This window comes from Chiloscyllium plagiosum, chromosome 27 (genome assembly GCF_004010195.1).
Source record: "Chiloscyllium plagiosum isolate BGI_BamShark_2017 chromosome 27, ASM401019v2, whole genome shotgun sequence".
Taxonomy (NCBI): Eukaryota; Metazoa; Chordata; class Chondrichthyes; order Orectolobiformes; family Hemiscylliidae; genus Chiloscyllium; species Chiloscyllium plagiosum.
Window position 1 is genome coordinate 39174728 of NC_057736.1, and position 23846 is coordinate 39198573.

General features: G+C 41.8%; 2 protein-coding genes across 2 annotated transcripts in view; one reads left to right on the forward strand and one right to left on the reverse strand.

The window, feature by feature from the left end:
* Positions 1 to 559: 559 nt before the first annotated feature.
* Positions 560 to 13191, reverse strand: c19h1orf109 (c19h1orf109 homolog (H. sapiens)). The gene is made up of 5 exons (XM_043717889.1): positions 13103 to 13191; positions 8890 to 9180; positions 6686 to 6865; positions 3567 to 3685; positions 560 to 1607 (listed from the first exon to the last, which is right to left on the reverse strand). Exons 2-5 carry the CDS (start codon positions 9159 to 9161, stop codon positions 1525 to 1527), a joined length of 654 nt encoding a protein of 217 aa, XP_043573824.1. The 5' UTR covers positions 9162 to 9180; positions 13103 to 13191; the 3' UTR covers positions 560 to 1524.
* Positions 13104 to 23846, forward strand: part of cdca8 (cell division cycle associated 8) — a 61418-nt gene continuing 50675 nt past the window's right edge. Inside the window, exon 1 of the mRNA XM_043717888.1 lies at positions 13104 to 13261. Coding sequence (XP_043573823.1) covers positions 13112 to 13261 — 150 coding nt within the window. The 5' untranslated portion in view covers positions 13104 to 13111. The remainder of the gene's footprint in view (positions 13262 to 23846) is intronic.

A 23846-nucleotide genomic window follows, 5' to 3' on the forward strand; every position in this document is an offset into this window, starting at 1 on the left:
TAGTCTCCATTTGGTTAAAAAGAACAGAGCGAAGCTTTAAAAATGCTTTCCATCTCTCTTGCATCCAACCCACCACCACCCCTACCCCTCCCAACTCTCCACGAGTTGTCTGGGTTTTGTAAAAAAAATGTCTTTAACCTCTCCTAGAAGACTGCATGGTACTGGGTGAGGCAAGGACTTTCTGCACCATGAGACATCAACTTTCAGACAGGCTAAATAGACTAGCTAAATTTGACCAATAGCAATCAAAGGTTTCTTTCAAAAAGCTATTAAATCCTGAAACTCACTAAGACACACAGCCATTTACTGTAAACTGATTGTTTTGAAAACACAAATACCAGCAGCCTTTTTGAAGTGGTTTCTACTTGCTTTTCAATCAAAACAAACATACTAAAGAATTATTGCCTCCTTGACCTAATGTCCACACAATTTACTAGTGATGATTGCATACTCTTGCCTGATCAGTTGCTGTGGTAAATGATACAAAGTTACTGCTAGGATCCCGCACAAATGCAATATAAAAAGAAACAATTTTTGAAATGTGATTGAAATACATCTATTTATAAAACAGAAACGAGTCAAATTAGTTTATTCTATTACAGAACAAGCTTGCAAAGCTATAACATTGCTCTTAAGTGAATAGCACATACCCTGCATTACACAAGAATTTTTGTGAAATTCACATTGTACCTCCTGTCTTCTCCAGCAGGTTAGAGACACTGCGTCCAAATGTCCGAGCTCTGGCTTTCCAAGTTGCGATGGTGATGGTGGTGAGCAGGGTTGTCTGTAAGGATTCTTTACCATTACAGCCCCACCCGGACATCAGAAGCCAGATTAGAGCAACCAGTTGCCTTTTCAAAATTGGTGCACAAGGAAACTGAACCTGAAGCTACCAGGACCCCTTGAGGCTGTAATAACATGCCACATTGAAGACACTCACCCCCTCCTCAAGTGGGTGCCCCAGTTGCGTGCACCATAAACAAAGCCAATGTCCACTGCATATTTCTGTATGAGTCAGTGTCTCAAGCAATGGGCAGATGTTCCAGTCCAACTTGATCTTGACATCCCCTCCCCTTCACCCCACTCACTCTTCCCCTTCCTTCCCACCTGCTTTCCTATTCCACCAGGAATTCCTGGGCCTTTGTTTTTACATCTTGCACTGCCACTTTAATAATTTCTTTCTTTTTTTAAAAAAAAAGCAGTGCATGAGACAACTTCCCACTCCATTGTGGAGTCACTTTCTGTGAAACTGTGTGGCTAGATGCAATACTTCCAAGTTGGAAATCATAGACAAATTTCTGCTGCAGCTCCATAAACGATGGTGCAGAACTCCATCTGCACCTTAATTCAAAAAGATACATCTTAAAAAAAAAAGACATGAAATACTAAGAAGTCTATACTTGAGAACTAGTTAGGCTGCATTCATAGTACGCACGAGTTGGGCCATGTTACCCTTAAACTACATTCCATATCGGCATGTAGTGAATCACTACTTTCATCAGATCAAATGGCTTCAAGTAGAAATCAGACTTGTGACAGTTCTGGTGAGGAGCCTTTCTTGGAGCTGTGGCAAGTTTCCATGAAGTATGTTACTTTGAGTAAAGTATCTGCATCAGTAAAACAAAGAAAGAGCATCAGTGATCCTATGGATACCACAGACAAACACTACTTTCACAAATACAAGTATAAACATGTGCTCCTGTCATTCAGATTTAATAAAACAGTATCATTCGTGCAACTGATTTTGTTTTCATTTTCAGGGTATGGACATTATTCACAAGGTTGACATATTACCCAGTCCTCATTGTCATAAATGAGTGGCTTGCTAAGCCTGGTCAGACGACAATTAAGAGTTAACCACATTAACTGGATTAGGATGACTTTAGGAAAAGTGACATGTCAATCAGATTTCAAACCAATTGTTAAATTGTATGTTTGGCAACAATCTATTTGCAATCTTTTCTACTGATGTCAGTTTTTTTTTTAGTGAGAGTCATTATAGCACAGAAAGGTTATTTGGCCTGAAGCCCATTCCAATCTTCATAGCCCTGATAATTTATTTCCCTCAACTGTCTATCCAATTTCGCTCTGGAATCATTATTTCAATTCACATCATCTTCAAAGGCTGCAAGTTTAAGCTCATTACCACTGGTTACATAAAAATGATTTTCCTCTCAACTTTTCTTTATCTATTCAAAAGGTTTGTCATAATCTTTATACTGCATTTTCAATTTCCATCTGCCGTTAAAATCATGTTTTGAGGGGGTCTGGCCTGGTCCATAATAGAACAGAAAGAGGCCCTTCAGCCCAAGAAACCCATGCCAATTATCAAGCATCTATGCATTCCAGTCCCACTTTTCAGTAATTGATCACATGAAATGCCGTAGCACACAAGGATCATCTAAAGACATCTTAAATGTCATGATGGTTAAGACTAACTTGAGCTAAGTTCTCTCATTACTGAAACCATTTTGTGAATTTCCTCTGCACTATTCAAAGACTTTCACATTATTCTTAAAGTATGATGACCAAAAGTGGCTCAATACTCTACTTTGGGCTAAACTTTCTAGAGAATCAACATAATTCCAAATTTTTTGTATTTAATATCTCCATTCATGAAGCCAAAGAACTCTATTTGTTAATTCCTCTTTCAACGTCTGATTGCTCTCAGTTAACCTGCAAGGTTTCTTTATCTCTGCACACTTTAGAATGTTATCAGCACGCTTGTATCTCCTCTATTCCTTCTGTCAAAATGCATCACCTCACATCTCGTATTAAACTCCATTCACCATTTGTTTACATATCCTGCTAGCCTGTTGCATTCCATTGGTATAGCCCCACTGTCTTCCATATCGAAGTGAATATTGTCAGTAAGTTTTCCAAATGTACCTTATATCCCAAAATCCAATAGTTTGTCTCAAAAATAGTTGCAACACTGAACTTTGATAAATACCATATTCTACGATCTTTCATTGAAAAAGAACTATTTACAAAATTTACTATCCTTAAGTCTTTGTTTTAATCCATCCTTTTCCATGAACCTCCATTTTGTTAACCAGTTTATTATGATGTACTTTGTGAAAAATTTCTTAAAATCCATACAGACATCATCTATTGCATCCCCTTTAACCTTCCCTTACTTCAAGAAAAGTTAATTTGAGTAATCAAGCATAACTGCCTTTTCCAAATCCATTAAAAGGCAAAATACAGCGGATGCCGGAAAACTGAAACAAAGGATACTAGAGAAACTTAACATGTCTGGCTGCATCTGTGGAGACAGAAAGAGTTAATGTTTCAAGTTCAGTCTGACTCTTCTTCAGAACCCCCGTTCTGATTCAAATAAAAGTATTAGTCTATGGTACTTGCTCCAGGTTTTAAAGTTCCTACAGTCCTCCTCCCAATTTTACACCTTTTCTTCCTTTGCCTTTAAAAGGCACTAATTGGGCTATGGGTCCCACAGATCCAAGAAGCAGTAAATCACCCAAATTGCCATTCTGTTAACCTGCTGGGGGTAAAGGTTGAGGCAAGCTAATGAATAGGAGATTAAAGAAATGATGACAAATTACCTGTAACCAAGTCCTGATCCATCTGCTCTGAGACACTGCTCCAAGATTGAGGGAAAGCCTGAAGATTTGCTAGATTAGCAGGGCTGATATTTTTAAGTAAGAGCATCCTGGATAGATATCTTTCATAATTGTTAATGAATACTCAGTGATGGAGTGACGACAAGTTAGAGGGTCAGATGAACATTTTTTTTCTGCCAGTTGCCTGAATCCTCCTATAACCAACCACTTATATTTACATAGAGTTGATGTGCTATCAGTACAAGCCAAGGCACAAAGTGTTGGGGTCCCACATTCAAAGCATGAAAACCAAGGGAGGTGGCTGAGATGTTGGATATAAATGTGGTTGTTTGGAGGTAGAGAAAGGGTGGTGTTTAGTAAAAGGAGCTCATTTTCAGGCTGGCAAAAACAGGGTAGTACCTTGAAAGGAATAACAATAATCCACCGTCATTGCAGTTGCAGCACATTCACCCACCCTGCGGGTCTGCATCTACAGCCACCCCCTCCCCCTCCACTGAATCAAACAAGTGTCTTTTTAAAAAGCCTAATTGGGGACCCTCTGACATAAATAGGATTCCAGCTGCCACTTTTTTTAAAAAAACTGACCAGGTAAATTCCCCTTATTGCTCTATGTCCTTTTACAAACATCCCCACCTTCCTCAGGCTTTCAGGAACCAGTCAGAAAACCAGGTTTTGAGATGGTCAGTTGCTAGCTATCTCTCTTGACATGTCTAAATACCTGTCACAGACAGCCACCCTGAAAATGAGGTCCAGTAAAAGTATAACCAAGAACTGCAGATGCTGGAGATCTGAAACAAACGGAAACAAAAATTGCTGGAGTACCTGTGGTGACAGAAACAGTCACCATTTTGAGTCAAGTGACCCTTCTTCAGGACTTCTCAAGAAGTCAAAATGTTAACTGTTTCTCTCTCCACATTTGCTGCCAGACTTACCAAGTTTCTCTAACAATTTTGTTTTTGTTTGTTCCAGTTAACGTATGTCAGGCCTTCTCCTGAAGACTGCCATTTAGATTATGCGTTGAGCAACTACTCACACCAGCTTGGATATGGTCATAAAGCAAAAGAATGCTCTACCAGCAACAGCGCAGAAGAAAGAAGGACTGCACTGAATGGAACCAAAAGAGCAATGTGAACAGGAATTGAGAGGCCAAGTATTACATATCCATCCCTCCCAGGCTGTCCAGGATGGAAGGTCTGCTTTCTCAAACACTAAATTAGCAAACTAGTAAAGAGGTACTTTACACTATAATTCACACCGGCCTACCTCCATTTGAGATCAGGAGCTGCTCACTCCAAAGTGGACTTGAGGCCCTGTTCCCACACTGTTGGGATTTTATGAACAGCATTTCCCCTCCAACTACGACTCTTCTGCCACCCTGAATCAACACCCACCCCCATTACTGGTCCTACATTTCCAGTGAAGTTACAGTATAGTCATAGAGATGTACAGCACGGAAACAGACCTTTCGGGCCAACTCGTCCATGCCGACCAAATATCCCAACCCAATCTAGTCTCACCTGCCAGCATCCGGCCCATATCTCTCCAAACCCTTCCTATTCATCTACCCATCCAAATGACTTTTAAATGCTGCAATTGTACTAGCCTCCACCACTTCCTCTGGCAGCTCATTCCATACACGCAACATCCTCTAAATGAAAAAGTTGCCCCATAGGTCTCTTTTATATCTTTCCCCTCTTACCCTATGCCTATGCCCTCTAGTTCTTCTCTTCCCCCACCCCAGGGAAAAGACTTTGCCTATTTACCCTATTCATGCCCCTCATGATTTTATAAGTCTCTATAAAGGTCATCCATCAACCTCCGACGCTCCAGGGAAAACAGCCCTAGCCAATGCAACCTCTCCCTGTAGCTCAAATCCTCCAATCCTGGCGGCATCCTTGTAAATCTTTTCTGAACACTTTCAAGTTTCACAACACCGTTCCGATAGGAAGGAGACCAGAATTGCACGCAATATTCCAATAGTGGCCCAACCAAAGTCCTGTACAGACACAACATGACCTCCCAACACCTGTACTCAGTACTCTGACCAATAAAGGAAAGCATACCAAATGCCATCTTCACTATCCTGCCTACCAGCAACTCCACTTTCAAGGAACTCTGAACCTGCAATCCAAGGTCTCCTTATTCAGCAACTCTCCCTAGGACCTTACCATTAAATGTACAAGTCCTGCTAAGATTTGCTTTCCCAAAATGCTGCACCTCGCATTTATCTAAATTAAACTCCATCCACCACTTCTCAGCCCACTGGCCCATTTCATCAAGATCTCGTTGTAATCAGAGGTAATCTTCTTCGCTGTCCACTACACCTACAATTTTGGTGTCATCTGCAACTTACTTACTATACCTCTTATGCTCACACCAAAATCTTTTATATAGGTAAAAACAATTACTGCAGATGCTGGAAACCAGAGTCTAGATTAGAGTGGTGCTGGAAAAGCACAGCAGTTCAGGCAGCTCCCGGGGAGCAGTAAAATCCACGTTTCGGGCAAAAGCCCTTCATCAGGAATGGTGCTTTTCCAGCACCACTCTAAAATCTTTTATATAAATGACGAAAAGTAGTGGACCCAGCACCGATCCTTGTGGCACTCCACCGGTCACAGGTCTCCAGTCTGAAAAAACAACCCTCCACCACCACCCGCTGTCTTCTACCTTTGAACCAGTTCTGTATCCAAATAGCTAGTTCTCCCTGTATTCTGTGAGATCTAACCTTGCTAATCAGTCTCCCATGAGGAACCTTGTCGAATGCCATACTAAAGTCCATATAGATTATATCTACCACGCTACCTTCAATCCTCATTGTTACTTCTTCAAAAAAATTAATCAAGTTTGACAGACATGATTTCCCACGCATAAAGCCATGTTGACTATCCCTAATCAGTTCTTGCCTTTCCAAATACATGTACATTCTGTCCCTCAGGATTCCCTCCAACAACTTGCTCACCACCAAAGTCAGGCTCACTGGTCTATAGTTCCCTGGCTTGTCCTTACCACCTTTCTTAAACAGTGGAACCACGTTAGCCAATCTCCAGTCTTCCAGCGCACACACAAGTTATGAGGTGGAGGGGCCAACATTAAAAGGATACTGCCTTCTGTAAAACCGCTGGACATCCTGAAGCCACTCCAACATATCTGCTACAGATGGACAGAGGCATGAACGCTCAAGAACTGCAGGCAACCCAATGGTATCAGCATGTTTCTCGTACATTTGGAAGCACATTGTCACTTGATTAGTGGCTGTGTCCCGTACCTTTTTCATTACACTCCTTGACAGATGTTAAAAAAGAAACCGTTAGATCAAGCAACATTGAATAACGAAACATATTCAAGTTATAGCCACACAGATAGCAAAGTGTATTTTAAAGACACATTGCTCCCTGGTTTTCAATAAAGTCTCTTTCAGGAAAGTCACAGTTCCCACAATTTTGGCCTAAGTCCACAGGAATAGAAATCAATTTTAGTGGTAATATAAGAATATTAATTTTCAATTCAGCTTTAAACATTGCATTCATGCACAACCAATGAATTTAAGATAGTCAATAACTCAGATAGCAAAATCCACTTGGTTCATTTATTTCAGAGCCAAAAGTCTCTGCATTCACACCCCACCTCATCATCATTTGAACACAGTCGAAGCTGATATTCCAGTTTAATAAAGGAATGCTGCATTCTAGTATTTTAAATCATGTGCTTGTCAAGTTTGATTTAATATCGATGACACAATTTAAAGATCAGGACATTTTTCTAGTGCCCAAGCCAGCAATTTTACTGCAGCCACCAGAAGCAGATCAACTGGTTGTCATACAATGTCATTTATGGGATCTTCACTTGTCTATTTGGTTTACTACTACTGCACAAGTGCTAAATAGATGACAGTTACTCGTGACAAGTTTTTTATAGCATTAGAATAGCTTTGGTTTGTTTGCTTCTGTCATTGTTCTCCAGAACCTTTGATTGGTCTGGATGATCTTTCAGAGTTCTCAATGTGCAACAGGAGAATTAACGAAGAGACAACAGCTTACTCAAACCAAAAGTCATTGTTCGGACTGAGCATATTCTGGAAAGCTATGAGAAATGTACAAGTAGTCTGAATTTTGTAACTTACATAAAGTTCCTAGATGAAGTTTCATCAATAAAATCAATGGGCAGCCAATCCACACTCAACCAAAAAAAAGCTCATCCCCATTTAGTTTCCCTAATTGCATGGAGCTTAATGACCTGATCTGTGATTTCAGTGAACATCAGTAACCGGCTTCAGCAAAGTGTTGGGAAGATAAGAAAGTACATGGGGATAAAAGCAAAAATTACTGGAGAAACCCAACTGGTAACACTTGTGGACAGAGAAATAAGAGTTAATGTTTCAAGTCCAAAATAACTCTTCTTCAGAACTGAAGTGAGATTAAAAAGACTAGTTTTATAATGTAGAAAAAGTGAAACAAAAAAAGAGAAGTCCGGGGAGGTTAGCTAGAGGAGTAGAGATTAGAAATAACAGGTGTCTCAAAACAAAAAGCAAACAAGTGATAAGAGGAGAAGAGAGATAGGTCCAGAGTATATGCTGACAGCAGTTGACAGAAACTGCTGGAAATACTTGATAGAGTGAACTTCAAAAGAGAATCACCATTTATTATTCAGTGCCATTCTAAATATACTTCAAAAACAAACTAACACACTTAAACCATTCACCTAACTTCAGATGTTAAAAACATTCTTTCAGACTAAATATTAAAGGCTGCAAGCTCCTCAGAAAGTAAACCCTACCAGAGGTCAGTGCCAGATGAAATAAGATAGCCAATATTCTACATTTCTCCTGGTTTTCAGAAATTACATTACCAGTCAAAATCACAAATACTACCATAGAGAGAAAAAATGTGCTTAAATGAATCAAAATGGAGCTCATAGTGAATGGGAAGTTCAGTCACGTGAAGGTAGGATATAAATGCATTTCTGCCACAAAAGCTCTTAAACTGACCTTGGCTTATTCAACTCAGGGTACAGAACTGGCAGGAGCTGTATTCTCCAAAAACAAAGTAGCATTGTAATAAACACAAGAATTAACAAATGAGTGCTTAGGAAAACAGCTGTAATTCTATTCATTTTCAGCAGAAGTCTAGATCGCTTTAGGCTAACTTTCTTGTAGGTGCTATCAGCATTTCCAGAACAATAAAAATGCATATTTAGTGCCAAATCTAGCTTGACTTTGACAATAAACAAGCTGATGTTTGTACAAATTAATGTCGCAAGACAGTACTTTAGGGTTAAATATCAATAGATGAAGGATGCTGGAACCTACATTTTCTCACCAAGGGTTTCCAAGTTGATTGTGATAGCCTGGGTGAGTTTGTATTTCAGACGGTTTTGTAGATCAGGGAACTCTCGAAAGGGAGTATTCATAAACATAACTTTGTTGCATGCTTGCAGTTGCTCTGCCAAGTTACTCAGCGAACTCATGATTGGGATACATTCCTTCAGTGCACTTTCCCACAAATTCTGTTGCTTCTCAATAACATGGAAACATTTCTCCAGGACTTGATGAACAGCCAGCAAGGCTTGTTTCTGAGCCATGACTTTCTGCTACAGTAATCTAATCAGAAAATCACAAGAAAGTAAATCCAATCAACAAGAAAAAATATCCAATGAAATAAAAGTATCCAATGAAATAAACAGGTAAAGCACGTGTTTGATTTCTATAAGTGATAAGACTATTAAAATATAACCTCTAATATGAATTAGCAAATCATGTTTTTTAAAACTAGATACCAAACACATTCTGAAAATATCTTGTTATTCTTGCAATTAGATTTTATATTTCCGGTTAGCTTTCTCTTGTGCTCTAATTTTAACCTCCTTGTCAACCTTTTCATCATTTGGTGTTTTTATATTCTGTCCTTCCTTCTGACCTGCGTAATTATGTTCCTACAAAACGGATACTATACTTATGGACTTTCCTTCAACACTATGGTTCCCACAATCACCAGGAGCTCGGTACCGAGTAAGTTGTTGGAGTTGTGGACTGGCAGGTGATAAATCTCACACTGTCAACATGGCTTTGTGAAAGGGAAATCAATTTTTTTGGAGTTCTTTCAGGAAGCAACATGCACTGTGGATAGAGGTAGATGCATTTTCCTCAGATTTCCACCAAGAAAATTTACAAGAAAATGTATATTAGGTATAAATGGTTGATGTTCTGGTTGGCAAGGTGTAAGGAATGGCCAAAGGGATCAGTGCTGGAGACTCACTGTTTTACAATTTACATTAACAGCTTAAATAAAAGGGACCAAAGTTAAATTTGCTGATGACAAATTCAGGAAGTTGTGAAGTGTACATAATAAGGTGAAAAAAGGGATAATAAATGGGTTTAGTGAGCAAGAAAAGATCTGGCAAATGGAGCATCCTGTGGAAAAATGTGACATTGTTCATTTTGGCAGGAAGAATCAAACTGGATACTCTAAATGGTGAGAAATTGCAGAGTTCATGGATGGAGAGGAATCTAGGTATCCTAGAGCATTAATTTAAAGAAAGGTTAGAATGGAGGTACAAGTGTTCAGGTATCCAACAGAATGTTATTACTTACTGTGTGAAAGATCAAGCTTTGTTACACAGGGCAGTAGTAAGACCACATCTGGGAGTACAATGTACAGCACTGGACTTATTACTGAAGGTTAACCATAGCAAAAACATTTAGAGAAGATTTACAATACCTGGAATCTGTGTTTGAGGAAAGTTTGGACATGCTCGACAGGCATCTGCTGCAGTTTCAAAGAGTGGGAGGTGACTAGATTGATAAATAATACTGAGAGGTTTGGAGAGAGTATACATGGAACTTATGATTTTTCTTTTAGGAGAATCTAGAACTAGGTGGTCACTTTACTGTAAAGAGTCACCCATTTCAGATGGAAGTTCATGGTTATGAGTGTTTGGAACTTGCCTTTTCGAAAGATGATGGAAGCAGTGTATTTGAAATGCTTAACTCAGAGGTACAAAGATTATTGATTAACAAGAGGGTAAAGGTTAATGGGGCAGACAGAAATACAGAATAATCAGATCAGCCATGGCTGACTTTTGCTCCTAATTCACATGCAACAAGTTAAAAAGGCTAGAGTTGAAATGTTAATTCCTCTGACTGTTTCCAGTGTTGTGTTCTTTTGTTGGTCTTAACTGACTATTCACATCTCAGTATCCCACCTGCAGAGAAATGGGCCTCTTATCTAGGAAGATGAGTTGGCCATGCAGCCCCTTGAGCCTGTTCCACATTCAATGAATTTACGACTGAGCTGTGGCCCATATCTCTTAATATCTTTGCTTAACAAATAGTTACTATCTCAGATTTAAAACCAACCACTGATCCGGCATCCACTGCTGTATGTGGAAGAGTTCCAAACATCTACCACCCTGTTTGTGTGTGTAGAAGTGCTTCTTAATGTCTCACCTGAATGGTCTGGCCCTAATTCTCAGAGAATGCCCCATAGTTCTACAATTCCCAATCAATCTTTTATTTTCCTGTTACTTCTTTTTTCATCATGAAAACCATTGCTTCAGCTCCTGCTTGTTTTGAAACTGTCAGCCATGTTTTCCAGACTGGAATATTTCATGCTTGTCTGGCAACCTCTTACCCTTTGTAGTCATGAGCTCATCCAAAACCCTGTACTCAAATTTCCAATAATATATTGGTGCATCCACACAGCACACACTATTGCAGTTGTTGTGTTCACTGATCTACATTCACTTCCAGATCTTAGTAGATTAAATGCAAAATGTTTAAACTCCTCCATTTCATAATAGAATCCCTACAGTGTGGAAACAGGCCATTTGCCCAACATGTCCACACCAACCTTCCGAAGAGTATCCCAGACGCATTCCCATACCCTATTACTCTACATTTCCCCTAACTCAAGCAGCTAGCCTACACATCCCTGAACACTATGGGCAATTTAGCATGGCCAAATCACCAACCTGCATTTCTTTGGAATGGAGGAAGAAACCCAAACAGAAACAAGGAGAATGTGCAAACTCCACACAGATAGTCACCCAAGGCTGGAATTGAAGCCAGGTCCCTGGCACTGTGAGGCAACATTGCTAACCATTGAGCCACCCTCTACAAAAAACTAAACTGTTTGTGATTATATACAAATGATATTTTTAATGAATAAAGTATACTTTTGAAATAAAAATAACTTAGAAATCAAGAGTTAGGTTTTAAGTAGAAACAACAGGTTGAAGAAGGAATTTAATATCTGCAGGCGACAGCTTTTTTAGGAATAAATGCATGGCAGGCTAAAGTTGGGGGAATGCAGCATTGTTGAAGCTTTGGAAGGTTGGAGAAGGTCACAGAAGGCAATGGTGATATGGTGGCTCAGTAGTTAGCACCGCTATCTCATAGCACCTGAGACCTGGGTTCGATTCCAGTCTCAGGTGACTATCTGTGTGGAGTTTGCATTCTCCCCATGACTGCTTGGGTTTGCTCCGGGTACTCCAGTTTCCTTCCACAGTCCAAAGATGTGCAGGTTAGGTGAACTGGCTAGGCTAAATTACCCACAGCATTCAGGGATATGTGGGTTACGTGCATTTGTCAGGGTAAATGTAGAGTAATAGGGTAGGGGAATGGGTCTGATTGGGTTACTCTTCAGAGGGACAGCGTGGACTTGCTGGGCCAAAGATCCTGTTTCCACAATGTAGGGATTCTATGATCATACAGTAGCAATATCAAGGAAACAAATAAACATTGGAGTTTGACTCTAACCAAACAAACCAAAGACACCTCTTTGAGTTCTAAGTCTTCTACATAAACATTTACCCTCTGCAACTCAATGAGAATTTCTGATTAAAACATTGTGTGGCATTGACACGAAATAAGATCTCTATCCCAATGACAGTTACAAATGTGGTTTGTAATGATAGCCTGCAATGGGGAATGGGTGACCCCAGGGTTAACTTTCATTGGAAACAGTGCCACGGGATCTGTTACAGCCATCTGAAGAGGCAGATAGGACCATTTCACATGGAAGATAGGAGTTGGAGATGCCGGTGTTGGACTGGGGTTACAAAGTTAATAATCACACAACACCAGGTTATAGTCCCAACAGGTTTAATTGGAAGCACACTGGCTTTCGGAGCGTCGCTCCATCACCAGGTGATGGTGGAGGGCTCAATCCTAACACAGAATTTATAGCAAACATTTACAGTGAGATGTAACTGAAATCATACATTGAAAAATTGATTGTTGAGTCTTTCATCTGTTTGAATACCGTGATAGCTTCATGTGAACCCCCCACCCCCCGGTACAGTGTGCTGAAGGAGGGTCACTGGGAGCTGAAGCGTCGCCTCTGTTTCTCTCCTCACAGATACCGCCTCACCTCCAGAGTTTTAACCCCCCACAACTTCCGGTTTTATTTAAAGTTTTCAGAGACTCGAGGAGGCCACGAAGGGGTCAAGCCCCGAGATAAAGTAACGCGAGGCCTCCCTTTCCCCCCTCCCTTTCCCCCCTCCCTTTCCGCCCACATACGCACCCGCTAACGATGGTGAGTGAAGCTCCAGAGCGGCTCCAGCACCGAATGCCGCCGCCGCACACCGCCATGGCCATCTCCGCGCCTGCGCACAGCTCACCCAACCGCCAGGACTACAACTCCCATGATGCTCTGCGCTTTAAATTATTTCTTACCTCGCAGGTATATGAGTGTGACTGAGAATTTGCAGGCCCACTTGGTCACTTTCGTGCTCTTTTCCTCCTTAGAGTTTAAAAATAATTTAGTTGTTGATAGTGGAATTTAGAATGGTTGCTCTGTGAAGTAAGAATCCACTGTGATTGGCTGTTATCTGAGCTGCGGTGTTGTGACTGGCTGTTATCTGAGTTGCTGTGTTGTGGTTGGCTAATGTCTGAGCTGCTGTGTTGTGATTGCCTGCTATCTGAGCTACTGTGTTCTGCTTGGCTGCTATCTGAGCTACTGTGTTCTGATTGGCCGCTATCTGAGCTACTGTGTTCTGATTGGCTGTTATCTGAGCTGCTGTGTTGTGACTGGCAAGTCCTGGACCTGCTGCGCTGCGATTTACAGCACATCCTGGATTAACTGTGATATGATTGGCTATTAGCTGGACATGCTGTGCGGTGATTGGCTGAGTCCTGCATCAGCCTTGCAGCGACTGGCTGCATCATCGGCCACCCCTGCACTACATTCAATGCTGAGCAATGAAAATGCTGGAAATCAGAGGAAAAAAAAATCAGAAATTGCTGGAAAAACTCAGCTGGTCTGGTAGCATCTGTGGAGAGATATCAGAGCCAACATTTTTGATACAGTGGTCCTTTTCAGAACCTTGCTTCTGCATCAGCACCCAAGTGCACAACACAACATTAACTTGCATTTGAACAGCACTCTCTCACTCAGCACAGACAGGTCATTCAGCTCATTTTTTTCTGTCACAGTTCTTTGTGAAGTTATTCATTTATTCTTATTGCCCTGCTTGTCTGCCGTCGCCTTGCAATTTTCTCCAGTTCAAGTATTTATCCAATTCCTATTGAAAGTTATTGCTGAATCTAGCTGTTATCTCCTTTTGCCTCGTGCTATTTAATTAGAGTCAAAGAGGTACACAGTATGGAAGCAGACCTTATGGTCAACTCATTCATGCCAACCAGATATCCGAAATAAATCTTGTCGCATTTATCAGAATTTGGTCCATATCCTTCTCAAACCACCCTATTCGTATACTCATCTAGATGCCTTTTAAAATTTATAATTGGATCAGCCTCCACCACTTCTTTTGGCAGCTCATTCCATATATGTACCATTCTCTGCACGAAAATGTTGTCCCTTAGGTCCCTTTTATACCTTTCCCCTCTCACCTTAAACCTATGCCCTGTAGTTTTAGACTCCCCTACCCTGGGGAAAAGACCTTGTCTATTTAGCCTATCCATCCCCTTCATGATTTTACAAACATCTATAAGGTCACCCCTCAACCTCCGACACTCCAGGGAAAATAGCACAAATCTAGATGCCTATTCAGCCTCTCCCTATAGTTCAAACACCCCAAGCCTGACAACATCACTATAAATCTATTCTGAACCCTTTCAAGTTTCACAACATCCTTCCCATAGCAGGAAGAACAGAATTGCAGGCAACATTCCAAATCGAGACAGATTGTGGGGGTTGTAGCCTAATCAATGTTCTGTACAGCTGCAACATGACCTCCCAATTCCTGTACTCAATGCTACTTTGTAATATTACCTTATATCTGTGTCCTGAGTTTTGACCCAGCTACAGTGAAGGAAGGGCGACTAATATCTTTGACTTCAGAAAGTGGAGTGGAGGAAATGCCCCTGTCTGCATCGATGGTGCTGAGGTGGTAGGAAGTTGAAGCTTTCAAGGTGTAAACATCATCAACAACCCCCACAATCTGTCTCGATCTATTCACATCATGCCACAGTTAAGAAAGCACACCAATGCCAAGAATGTGGTGCTGGAAAAGCACAGCTGGTCAGGCAGCACCTGAGGAGCAGGAGAATCGACGTTTCGAGCATAATCTCTTCAATGGGCATCTTCCTGATGAAGAGCATTTACTTGAATTGTCAATGCTCCTGCTCCTCGGATGCTGGTTGTGACTGGTTGTGCTTTTCCAGCACCACATTCTCGACTCTGGTCTCTAGCATCTGCAGTCCTCATCTTCTCCAGGCACACCATTGCCTCTACTTCCTCAGAAGGCTTAGGAAATTTGCCACGTCCTACAAATTTTTATAGATGCACCATAGAAAGCATCCTAGCTGGATGCATCACAGCTTGGTATGACAACCGCGCTGCCCGAGACCGCAAGGAATTACAGACAGTTGTGAACACAGCCCAGTCCATCAGAAAAATCAGCCTTCCTTCCTTGCACTGTGTCTATACTTCCTGTTGCCTCAGGAAAGCAACCAACATCATCAAAGACTCCTCCCACCCCGTTATACTGTCTGCCATCCTATTCCATTGGGAAGAAGATACAAAAGTTTGAAAACAAATACTCAAGTTTTAAAAACTACTTCCTCACTGTTATCAGACCTGTCATACATGAGAGTTGATCTTTCTTTGCACCTTCTCTATAGCTGTAACACCTTATTCAGCATTCTGTTCTACTACACTGATGTACTTAGGTCAGGTATGATTTGTATGGTTATTACATAACACAACACTTTTCACTGTACCTCGGTACATGGGACAATAATAAATCAAATCAATTCAACGTAGTTTGGTAATTAGAGCTACAGGTTCAAATTTGGCTAAAAAAAAAGACAATTCTTTTCACATTAAAAATTAAGATCTACAAAGCACAATGCAAAAGACCCGGTGAACTAAATGCCACAGGATCTTTTCAAAAGCAATTGAACATGCATTTGGTAAGTAGAAACTTGTTATGGTGGTGGGATGAACTTAGGAGTAGGAATAAAATGGGAAGTTCAGATTAAGTGACCCTCTTATACTATAATATTTTATGAAAAGCTAACAATGAGACACAATGAATCAGTACAGGTGTCCAACAAAGCCAATTAAGGCAATAAGTTTTAGGGATGCCATACAGGAAATGAAGGATTCGAATGTCTGTGTTGGGGGCCTAGGCAGCTGACGACACAGTTGCTGAACTCTGTCCAATCTGTGCCATTCAATCCTTCCCCATCAAGAGTAACTTTAGCTTGGCACCAGGCTATGACAAACACTCCAACAAGGAAGCATAGGGCTGTGGTCAGGCCATTGGCTTTTTGCTATGTAAGCGAACTCATTTTGGTCTCTCACTGACAAGCCAGACTCAATGTTCCCTAACATTCCCCAATCAAATGTTGCACTATGGGAAAGTGATTTTCTGCCTAGTTAATTATACTTCCTACTCTCCTTTTGGCCAATTTGTCAGACATTTGACATGCTTGTTTGTTTGGACATGCTCACTTGAAGGTGATTCAATGTATATTATGGGTAATGGAGTTACTATTTGGAAGAATTCGATTTGCAAATGTGTTTCTCTGAATCTCTTTTTCCCATTCTATCTATTTTCCCTTCCTTATATCTCTTTTCCCAATTTTCCTCTCATTCTATCTTTGTTCTCCATCCTCTCTAATCGATGGACTTCATTGAGTGTATTTATGACAGAGATTGGTAGGTTCTTCATTTGTAACGGGGTCAAAGGTTATGTGGAGAAGGCAGGAAATTGGAGTTGCGAAATATATCAGTCATGATTGAATAGGAGAGCAGACTGGTCAGACCAAATGAACTAATTCTGCTCTTGTATCTTATGCTCTATTTTCTTTCCTCGTCCCTTTTCTTCACCTCTGTTCCTCTCTCCATTTCTCAGATCCCCACTCTACTTCCTTGCTTTATTCGCTCTTCCTCCCCATCTTTACGTACTTTTCTCTATCTTCTTTCCTCTCTCTCTTTCCTTTACAAATAATCTCTATCATACCCCACTCTCTCCCCTCCTATCTTATATGGGGATCCAAACACACACACACCATTTTCACATTACACCCAGATGGAGCAGTTATTCACGTGCACTTCTTTCAATTTAGTCTATAGCATTTACTGCTCACAATGTAATCTCCTTTGTTGGTGAAACCAAATGCAGACTATGTAGCTACTTTGCAGAACACCAGCGCTTTGACCTTCCAGACGCTTGCCATTTCAATATACCACCTTACTCTCATGGTAATTTTTCTGTCCTGGTCTTGCTGTAATGTTCTGACAAAGCATAATGTTAGCTTGAAGAATGACACCTCAGTTTTCTCTTAGGTGCTTTTCAGCTCAGGTTTAAACATCAACTTCAATAACTTCAGGACTTCATTGCAGTGTATGGGTTCTCCAATTACCTTACATTCTCTCTCCTTGTCTTCCTCTAAAGTCCAACAGCCTTGTCATGTTTGTAAAAACAAAATTGTGGATACTAGAAATCTGAAACAAAAACAGTAAGTTCTGGAGAAACTCAGCAGCTCTGGCAGTGTCAGTAGAGAAAAAAGCAGAGTTAATGTTTTGAATCCTTTGTGTTCCCTTTCCATGTTTGTCTCATTGACTTTGCTTCTCGCCCTTTCACATCTTAATTTACACCCATTTTACATTTTTTTTAAATCTTTTTCTCCAACATTTACAACTCATTTGTCTTTTGAACTGAAAACAAAAAATGCTGGAGGTCACAGCGGGTCAGGCAGCAACCACAGAGAGAGAGAGAGAGAGCAAGCTAACATTTTAAGTCTATGTGACTCTCCATCAGAACACTGATGAAGAACATCTTGGAGCTATCTCTCCATGGATGCTGCCTGATCCACTGTGACTTCTTGCATTTGCTGTTTTCAGTACAGATTCCAACATCTACAGTAATTTGCACTGGGTCTCTGCCTCTGTCAAAAGATGTTTGAGAAAATTGGTAGCTCAGGTTGAGGTTTTGGATATAAGTTTGCTCACTGAGCTTGAAGGAACAGGAAGTGACTTCACCACAGGAAATAACATCACCAACCCAAAGAAACCCAAACGTATAAATAGCAAGCAGGAATTTTCAGCAGTGCTTCGCCTGATGCCCACTGAGGATATTATTTAGTAGGCTGACGAAACATCTAGAAATGAACCTTCAAGCTCAATCTGTCAAAAGATTAAAGAAACGTTTTCCAGTTAGAAAGGTCATTCTGGACTTAAAATGCTAACTCTGTTTTTCCCTCCACTGATGTTGCCAGACCTGCTGAGTTTCTTCAGAATTGTGTTTGTTGTAGTAAGATGGAACCATTTTTAATCCTAAAGCAATCAAGATCAAGGCAGCATTGACATAAAGTAATTGCCAAAAGAAGCAAAGTGTGAGTTCACACAAAGCCTTTTCCCACAGTGTACATACAGAATGATTTGGAGATGCCGGTGTTGGACTGAGGTATACATAGTTAAAAATCACACAACACCAGGTTATAGTCCAACAGATTTATTTGGAGGCACTAGCTTTCAGAGCGCTGCTCCTTCATCAGGTGGTTGTGGAGCAGCGCTCCAAAATCTAGTGCCTCCAATTAAACCTGTTGGGCTATAACCTGGTGCTGTGTGATTTTTAACTTTGTACATACAGTATGTGAGGGATGCTGCATCCACTGCCTGAGGAGCAGCATTGACTGTTGTAATCAAGAGGCTCATTCATTACATAAGAAACAGGAAGATGTGAGAAATGATTCTCACTCTTCAATAATTTCAGTCTGAGTCAAATTCCGAAGCAGGTATTTATTAAAACATTCATATAAGAATGGGTGTCCGACAAGTAGGCACACTGATCAACAGGTTACATCGCAAGTTATACAGTTCAGCTGAGCGTCTCGGTACTCCTCTTTTAGCTTATTGGCTTAGCATGCAAAGCGTCAAACCTATCATAAGCTACTCACTTCACTCCTCCTCTGTTTACTTCTCCCGCTACTCTAAGCCTGTCGCCCCTTACTCTTGTTTGTTTCTTGCCTTATTTGGCCTTATATGTGACAAAGTGCAGGTGTTAGCTTGGCTGTTTTACCACATAGCTTGACCGTTTCACCACATCCCTCTGTGGTCTATTGTTAGCGTGCACCCCCCATCACTGCAAGCTGTGTACGTGCTTGCTAGATCAACACTTCTTCCCCACACTGAGCCTTATGACCTGTTTGTGGTTGTGTATGTGCTAGGATCATAGTCATAGTCATAGAGATGTACAGCATGGAAACAGACCCTTCGGTCATGTCTAAGGCCAATCTGTTCTCCCAAGCCATTCTGCTGGTTGCATCGAGCTGCTCTGCTATACCCTTGACTGCATCCCTAGTGTAGTTAATGAACATTGTGGTTCTGTTCGCCGAGCTGGGAATTTGTGTTGCAGACATTTTGTCCCCTATCTAGGTGACATCCTCAGTGCTTGGGAGCCTCCAGTGAAGCACTTCTGTGATGTTTTTTCCGGCATTTATAGTGATTTGTATCTGCCGCTTCCAGTTGTCAGTTCCAGCTGTCCGCTGCAGTGGCCGGTATATTGGGTCCAGGTCGATGTGCTTATTGATTGAATCTGTGGATGAGTGCCATGCCTCTAGGAATTCCCTGGCTGTTCTCTTCTCCCAAACTCTGAGTAGTTAATGAACCTTTGTTGATTATAGAAAATATAGTTTATCCAATCCACATTCTTGTTGACCGTTACCCACCAGAAGAGAGCCGACTCAAAGTCTGCTGTAATCTGATTGCGACCCTTGAACTCATCTGGCACCCCTCTAGGAACTCCTATAGAGTCCAGATAGATACGATCATCAAAAGAGGTATCCAATAATGATCTTTTACTCTGACCCATTTTTGTGACAACTTTTTCCTTTTCAAATGCCAAGGTCAGTGGGGTTGCCAATTGCACATGTGCCTCCCCAGTCAGGAGGTAGGGTGGGTCTCCGCATTCTCCCTCCACAGTACCACCACAGATCCGCTCGGGGGACTTGCAGCACTGAGTAGTTCCCTCCCTTGTCTATTCCAGTCACATTTTCAATATCGATACACGATTTCAGCTCACCAACATCTCTGAACTGATTTAGACCTTGTCTGCTAACACACGGTGTGTGATTGCTGACCATAGCCAATCATGTGGAGGGGGATTTAAATCTTTCTTCTCCAATGGAAGGAACATTAGTGATAGGGAAGTACAATTCCCATTATTCCATGCAGTCTTATTCTGATAGAGGGTGATCATACATTCCATGCCCTTCCTGTCTCGCTGCGACCCAAGCGGAAAGGGAACTACTTGGGTCACTGGCCTACTGGAGGCACATGCACAGCAATTGCTTTTATTCTGACTTTTCACAGTGTACTTTACCCATTCAAGCCAGGCATTTGAATCCCCGTAACCAATTTCTATCTTGATGGTCTGTTTTAAGTCCTTTATCTCTATAATCTGTACTACCTTAGGGTCATTGGGAGGGGTGAAAGGATATGCCTGTGGCATCTGAGTGCTCTTTTTATTCACTTCGACTGGCCACTTTCCTCTGCCCACCTGTATGCGGAAACAACAGCCCGACAAAACCTTCCCATTTGCCTTTATTTCTATCCCAAATGTTTCATTTAATTGGACCTGTCAGGAGTCCCCTCCCAGAACCACCTCGTGCCATGTGGTTTTCTTTACTGTTAAATATATCGGGTTACACTTTGTATGGGGACACTCAAAAGCTGGCCGGAAGGGGCGCCGGTGTATTGTGATGAGTTGATTAATCCAAGTACCATTCCCCAAGGCCATCCCCGTAGGACTTAATGTGTATATCTGAGTTGCTGTACTGTCTCTGATTTTCTACATCTCCACAATCAACTGGGCTGCAGGCATCGCTATCTATTACTTGCGGATTAGCACTCTCAGGGACCGTTATCACCAAGTAAGAGGACCACACCAAGGTTGGATGAAATCCCAAGACTAGAAGAGCTAAGATCGTATACCTAAGTATACACCTCATTCCAAAAATAGTGCTGAAGCGCCAAGAGACTTAATATACAATCTTACAGAAATAATCCTGCGCTTGCTTTGCCACTGTATAATCAGTTACTCAAAGTCTCTTTAGCCTGAGTTTCAATGGTTCTTTCATTGATTCGGCCGTCCAGACTTCCTTCTCAACCGGAGACTCCACTGGTCCGTTAATTCTGTTGTAGTGAATCCAACCTCTCTCCACCGTCCTTTATCGCTGTTTCGGTAGTCAAAAGAGTCTGGTATGGCCCTTCCCAATCCGGTTGTAATTTAGTCTCTGCCCATGACTTCACAAGGACCCAATCTCCCGGATTGGATGAACAGCAAAATCGAGAGGTGGAGTCTGTGCGAGTAAACCCTGTCTCCTGAGAAAAGATAAATAGGAGGACAGGCCCAGTATATATTTTCTTCAGAACAAGTCCTTAGTCTCGGGGATCGGCAGTGCCCCTGTCGTTCCCAAGTATGGCAGCCCAAATAATATTTCATAAGGGGACAGATCCAAATCTTTCCTTGGAGCCATTCGCACTCGTTGGAATGCTATCAGCAAACATCGGGTCCAGAGGAGTCTGGTTTCTAATACCAATTCGGACAACTGTCTTTTAAGAGTTTGGTTCATCCTCTCGACCCTCCCTGAAGACGGAGGGTGCCAGGGGGTGTGAAAATCCCAGGAGATTTCCAAGTTTTGCATTATTCCCTCAAGCACCTTCGAGGTGAAGTGACTTCCCTGGTCTGAGTCTATACGCTCCACTATCCCATACTGGGGAACTATCTGCTCAAGAATGATCTTAGACACCCCACTTGCTGTCACTGTGGCCAGGGGGTATGCTTCCACCCAACCGGATAAATGATCTATTATAACCAACATTTATTTTAGCCGTCCTACCCGGGGCAATTCAGTGTAATCCACCTGTATGCTCTGGAATGGTTATAGCCCAGGGTCTTTCCCATCTGGGACCTGTTTCCTTTGTACCTTCTTGTTTATCTTTTTATATGTTATACAGCCTTCACACATCTGTTTGGCAATTGTGTATATCCCTTTCCATCCATATTTCCTAAGAACCAAATCACACATGGCCTGCACTCCACAATGACTCTCCTGATGTAGGACAGCCATGATTTCTCGCACCAGCATCTTAGATAACATTTCCCGACCATCGGGTAGCACCCATTTCCCTTCTACCATTTTTGTAGCCCCTAGTTCCTCCAACTCCTTCTCTTCCCTAGCATTAAATAGGGGTCTCCCCGTAGGTTCCTGTATTGTACGGACCAAGGTAAATATCTGGGTGACCTGTGGGTTCAATGCTGCCTCCTTAGCGACTTCATTCGCCAACCTATTTCCTCTTATCTCGGGATCATCTCCCCTCTGATGACCATTAATGTGGACTATGGCTATCTCCTTTGGAAGCACAAAGGGATTCCAATACTTGCTGAACTAATGCCTCATGAACCAGTTCTTTACCTCTACTGTTTACCAGTCCTCTCCTGCCATATTTTCCCGAATGTGTGTGCCACCCCGAAGGCATATTAGAATCTGTGTAGACAGTTCCTTCCTTCCCCTGCAGAGTTTTAAGAGCGCGATCTAGTGCATAGAGTTCGCAGGTCTGTGCCGACCAGTCATTGGGCAACCTACCAGCCTTGACTACACTCCCCTCTATTCTGTCCACTACCACATATCCATTACGTCTTTTGCCTTCAATTACTCTGGAGGACCCATCCACAGCCTGGCCCCTGCGTGGAGAGGGACGTCTCTAAGGTCCATTCTTACTTTAGTCTGATACTCTATAATGTCAAGACAGTCGTGTTCTGGGTCCGAGGGAACTACGTCCTCCCCCCTTCCAGAGAAAAGTAGCTGTATTCAGACAAGTGTCTGTGATCAATGTAAGGTCATCCTTCTCTATTAAAATTGCTTCATATTTTAAAATTCTAGAGTCCGTTAGCCACCGCCCTGCCTTCTGGTTCAGTATGGCCTGTACTTGATGTGGGGTGCTTATTATCAATGCCCCGCCGAATGTGAGTTTTCAACTTTCTTCCACCAGTAACGCAGTTGCTGCTACTGCCTGCACACACTCGGGCCACCCTCTAGAAACTGGATCTAATAATTTAGACAAGAATGCTACCAGCTGTTTCATCCCTCCCCATCGCTGGGTCAGGACTCCTAGGGCTGCTCCCTTATCAACGGTGGCAAACAAGTGAAAGGGCTTATCTAGGGAAGCAACGCCAGGACAGGGGCATGGATCAAACTTTTCTTCAATCCTACTACTAATTCTTTTTCTTCCTCTGTCCACTTTAACACTGTGGTTCTTCTTCCAGCAATTTTAGGTATAATTTCTTTGTCTTTTGGGCGAACGACTCGATCCATAATCTACGGTATCCTGTTAGCCCCAGAAATTTCCTCAATTCCCACTTAGTCCGAGGGAGTGGCATTCCCATTATCCCTTCAATCCTTTCATGACTTATTTTCCTTTTTCCTTCACTGACCAGGTGTCCTTAGTATTTTACTTCCCTTTCTACATATTGTAATTTGTTCCTCAAAACCCTCAATCCCTGTTGTCCCAGAAAATTTAGGAATTGATTAGTTGCTTCCATTGTTCCCTTCTCATCTTCTCCCATGACCAATAGGTCATCTACATATTGCAGCAAATTTGCCCCTTGGGGACTTATAAACTTTTCCAAAATTTGTTCTAAAACCTGGCCAAACCTGGGGACTCAGTGAATCCCTGAGGAAGCATTGTCCATCTATATTGCTGTTTCCACCCCATTCTTGGGTCTTCCCACTCAAAGGTGAACATGTTTCTGCTTTCCTCTGCCTGGGGCATGCCCAAACGACATCCTTTAGGT

Bases quoted from the DNA above. Each gene is read 5' to 3' on its own strand.
- c19h1orf109 (XM_043717889.1), bottom strand. From the start codon at position 9,161: ATGGCTCAGAAACAAGCCTTGCTGGCTGTTCATCAAGTCCTGGAGAAA. The intron at 6,866-8,889 runs GTAGGTTCCAGC...ACATCTGTCAAG, and splicing joins GAAACCCTTGGTGAGAAAAT to GAGTGTAATGAAAAAGGTAC. The intron at 3,686-6,685 runs GTATCCTTTTAA...CAATTATGAAAG, and splicing joins CAGCGGTTTTACAGAAGGCA to ATATCTATCCAGGATGCTCT.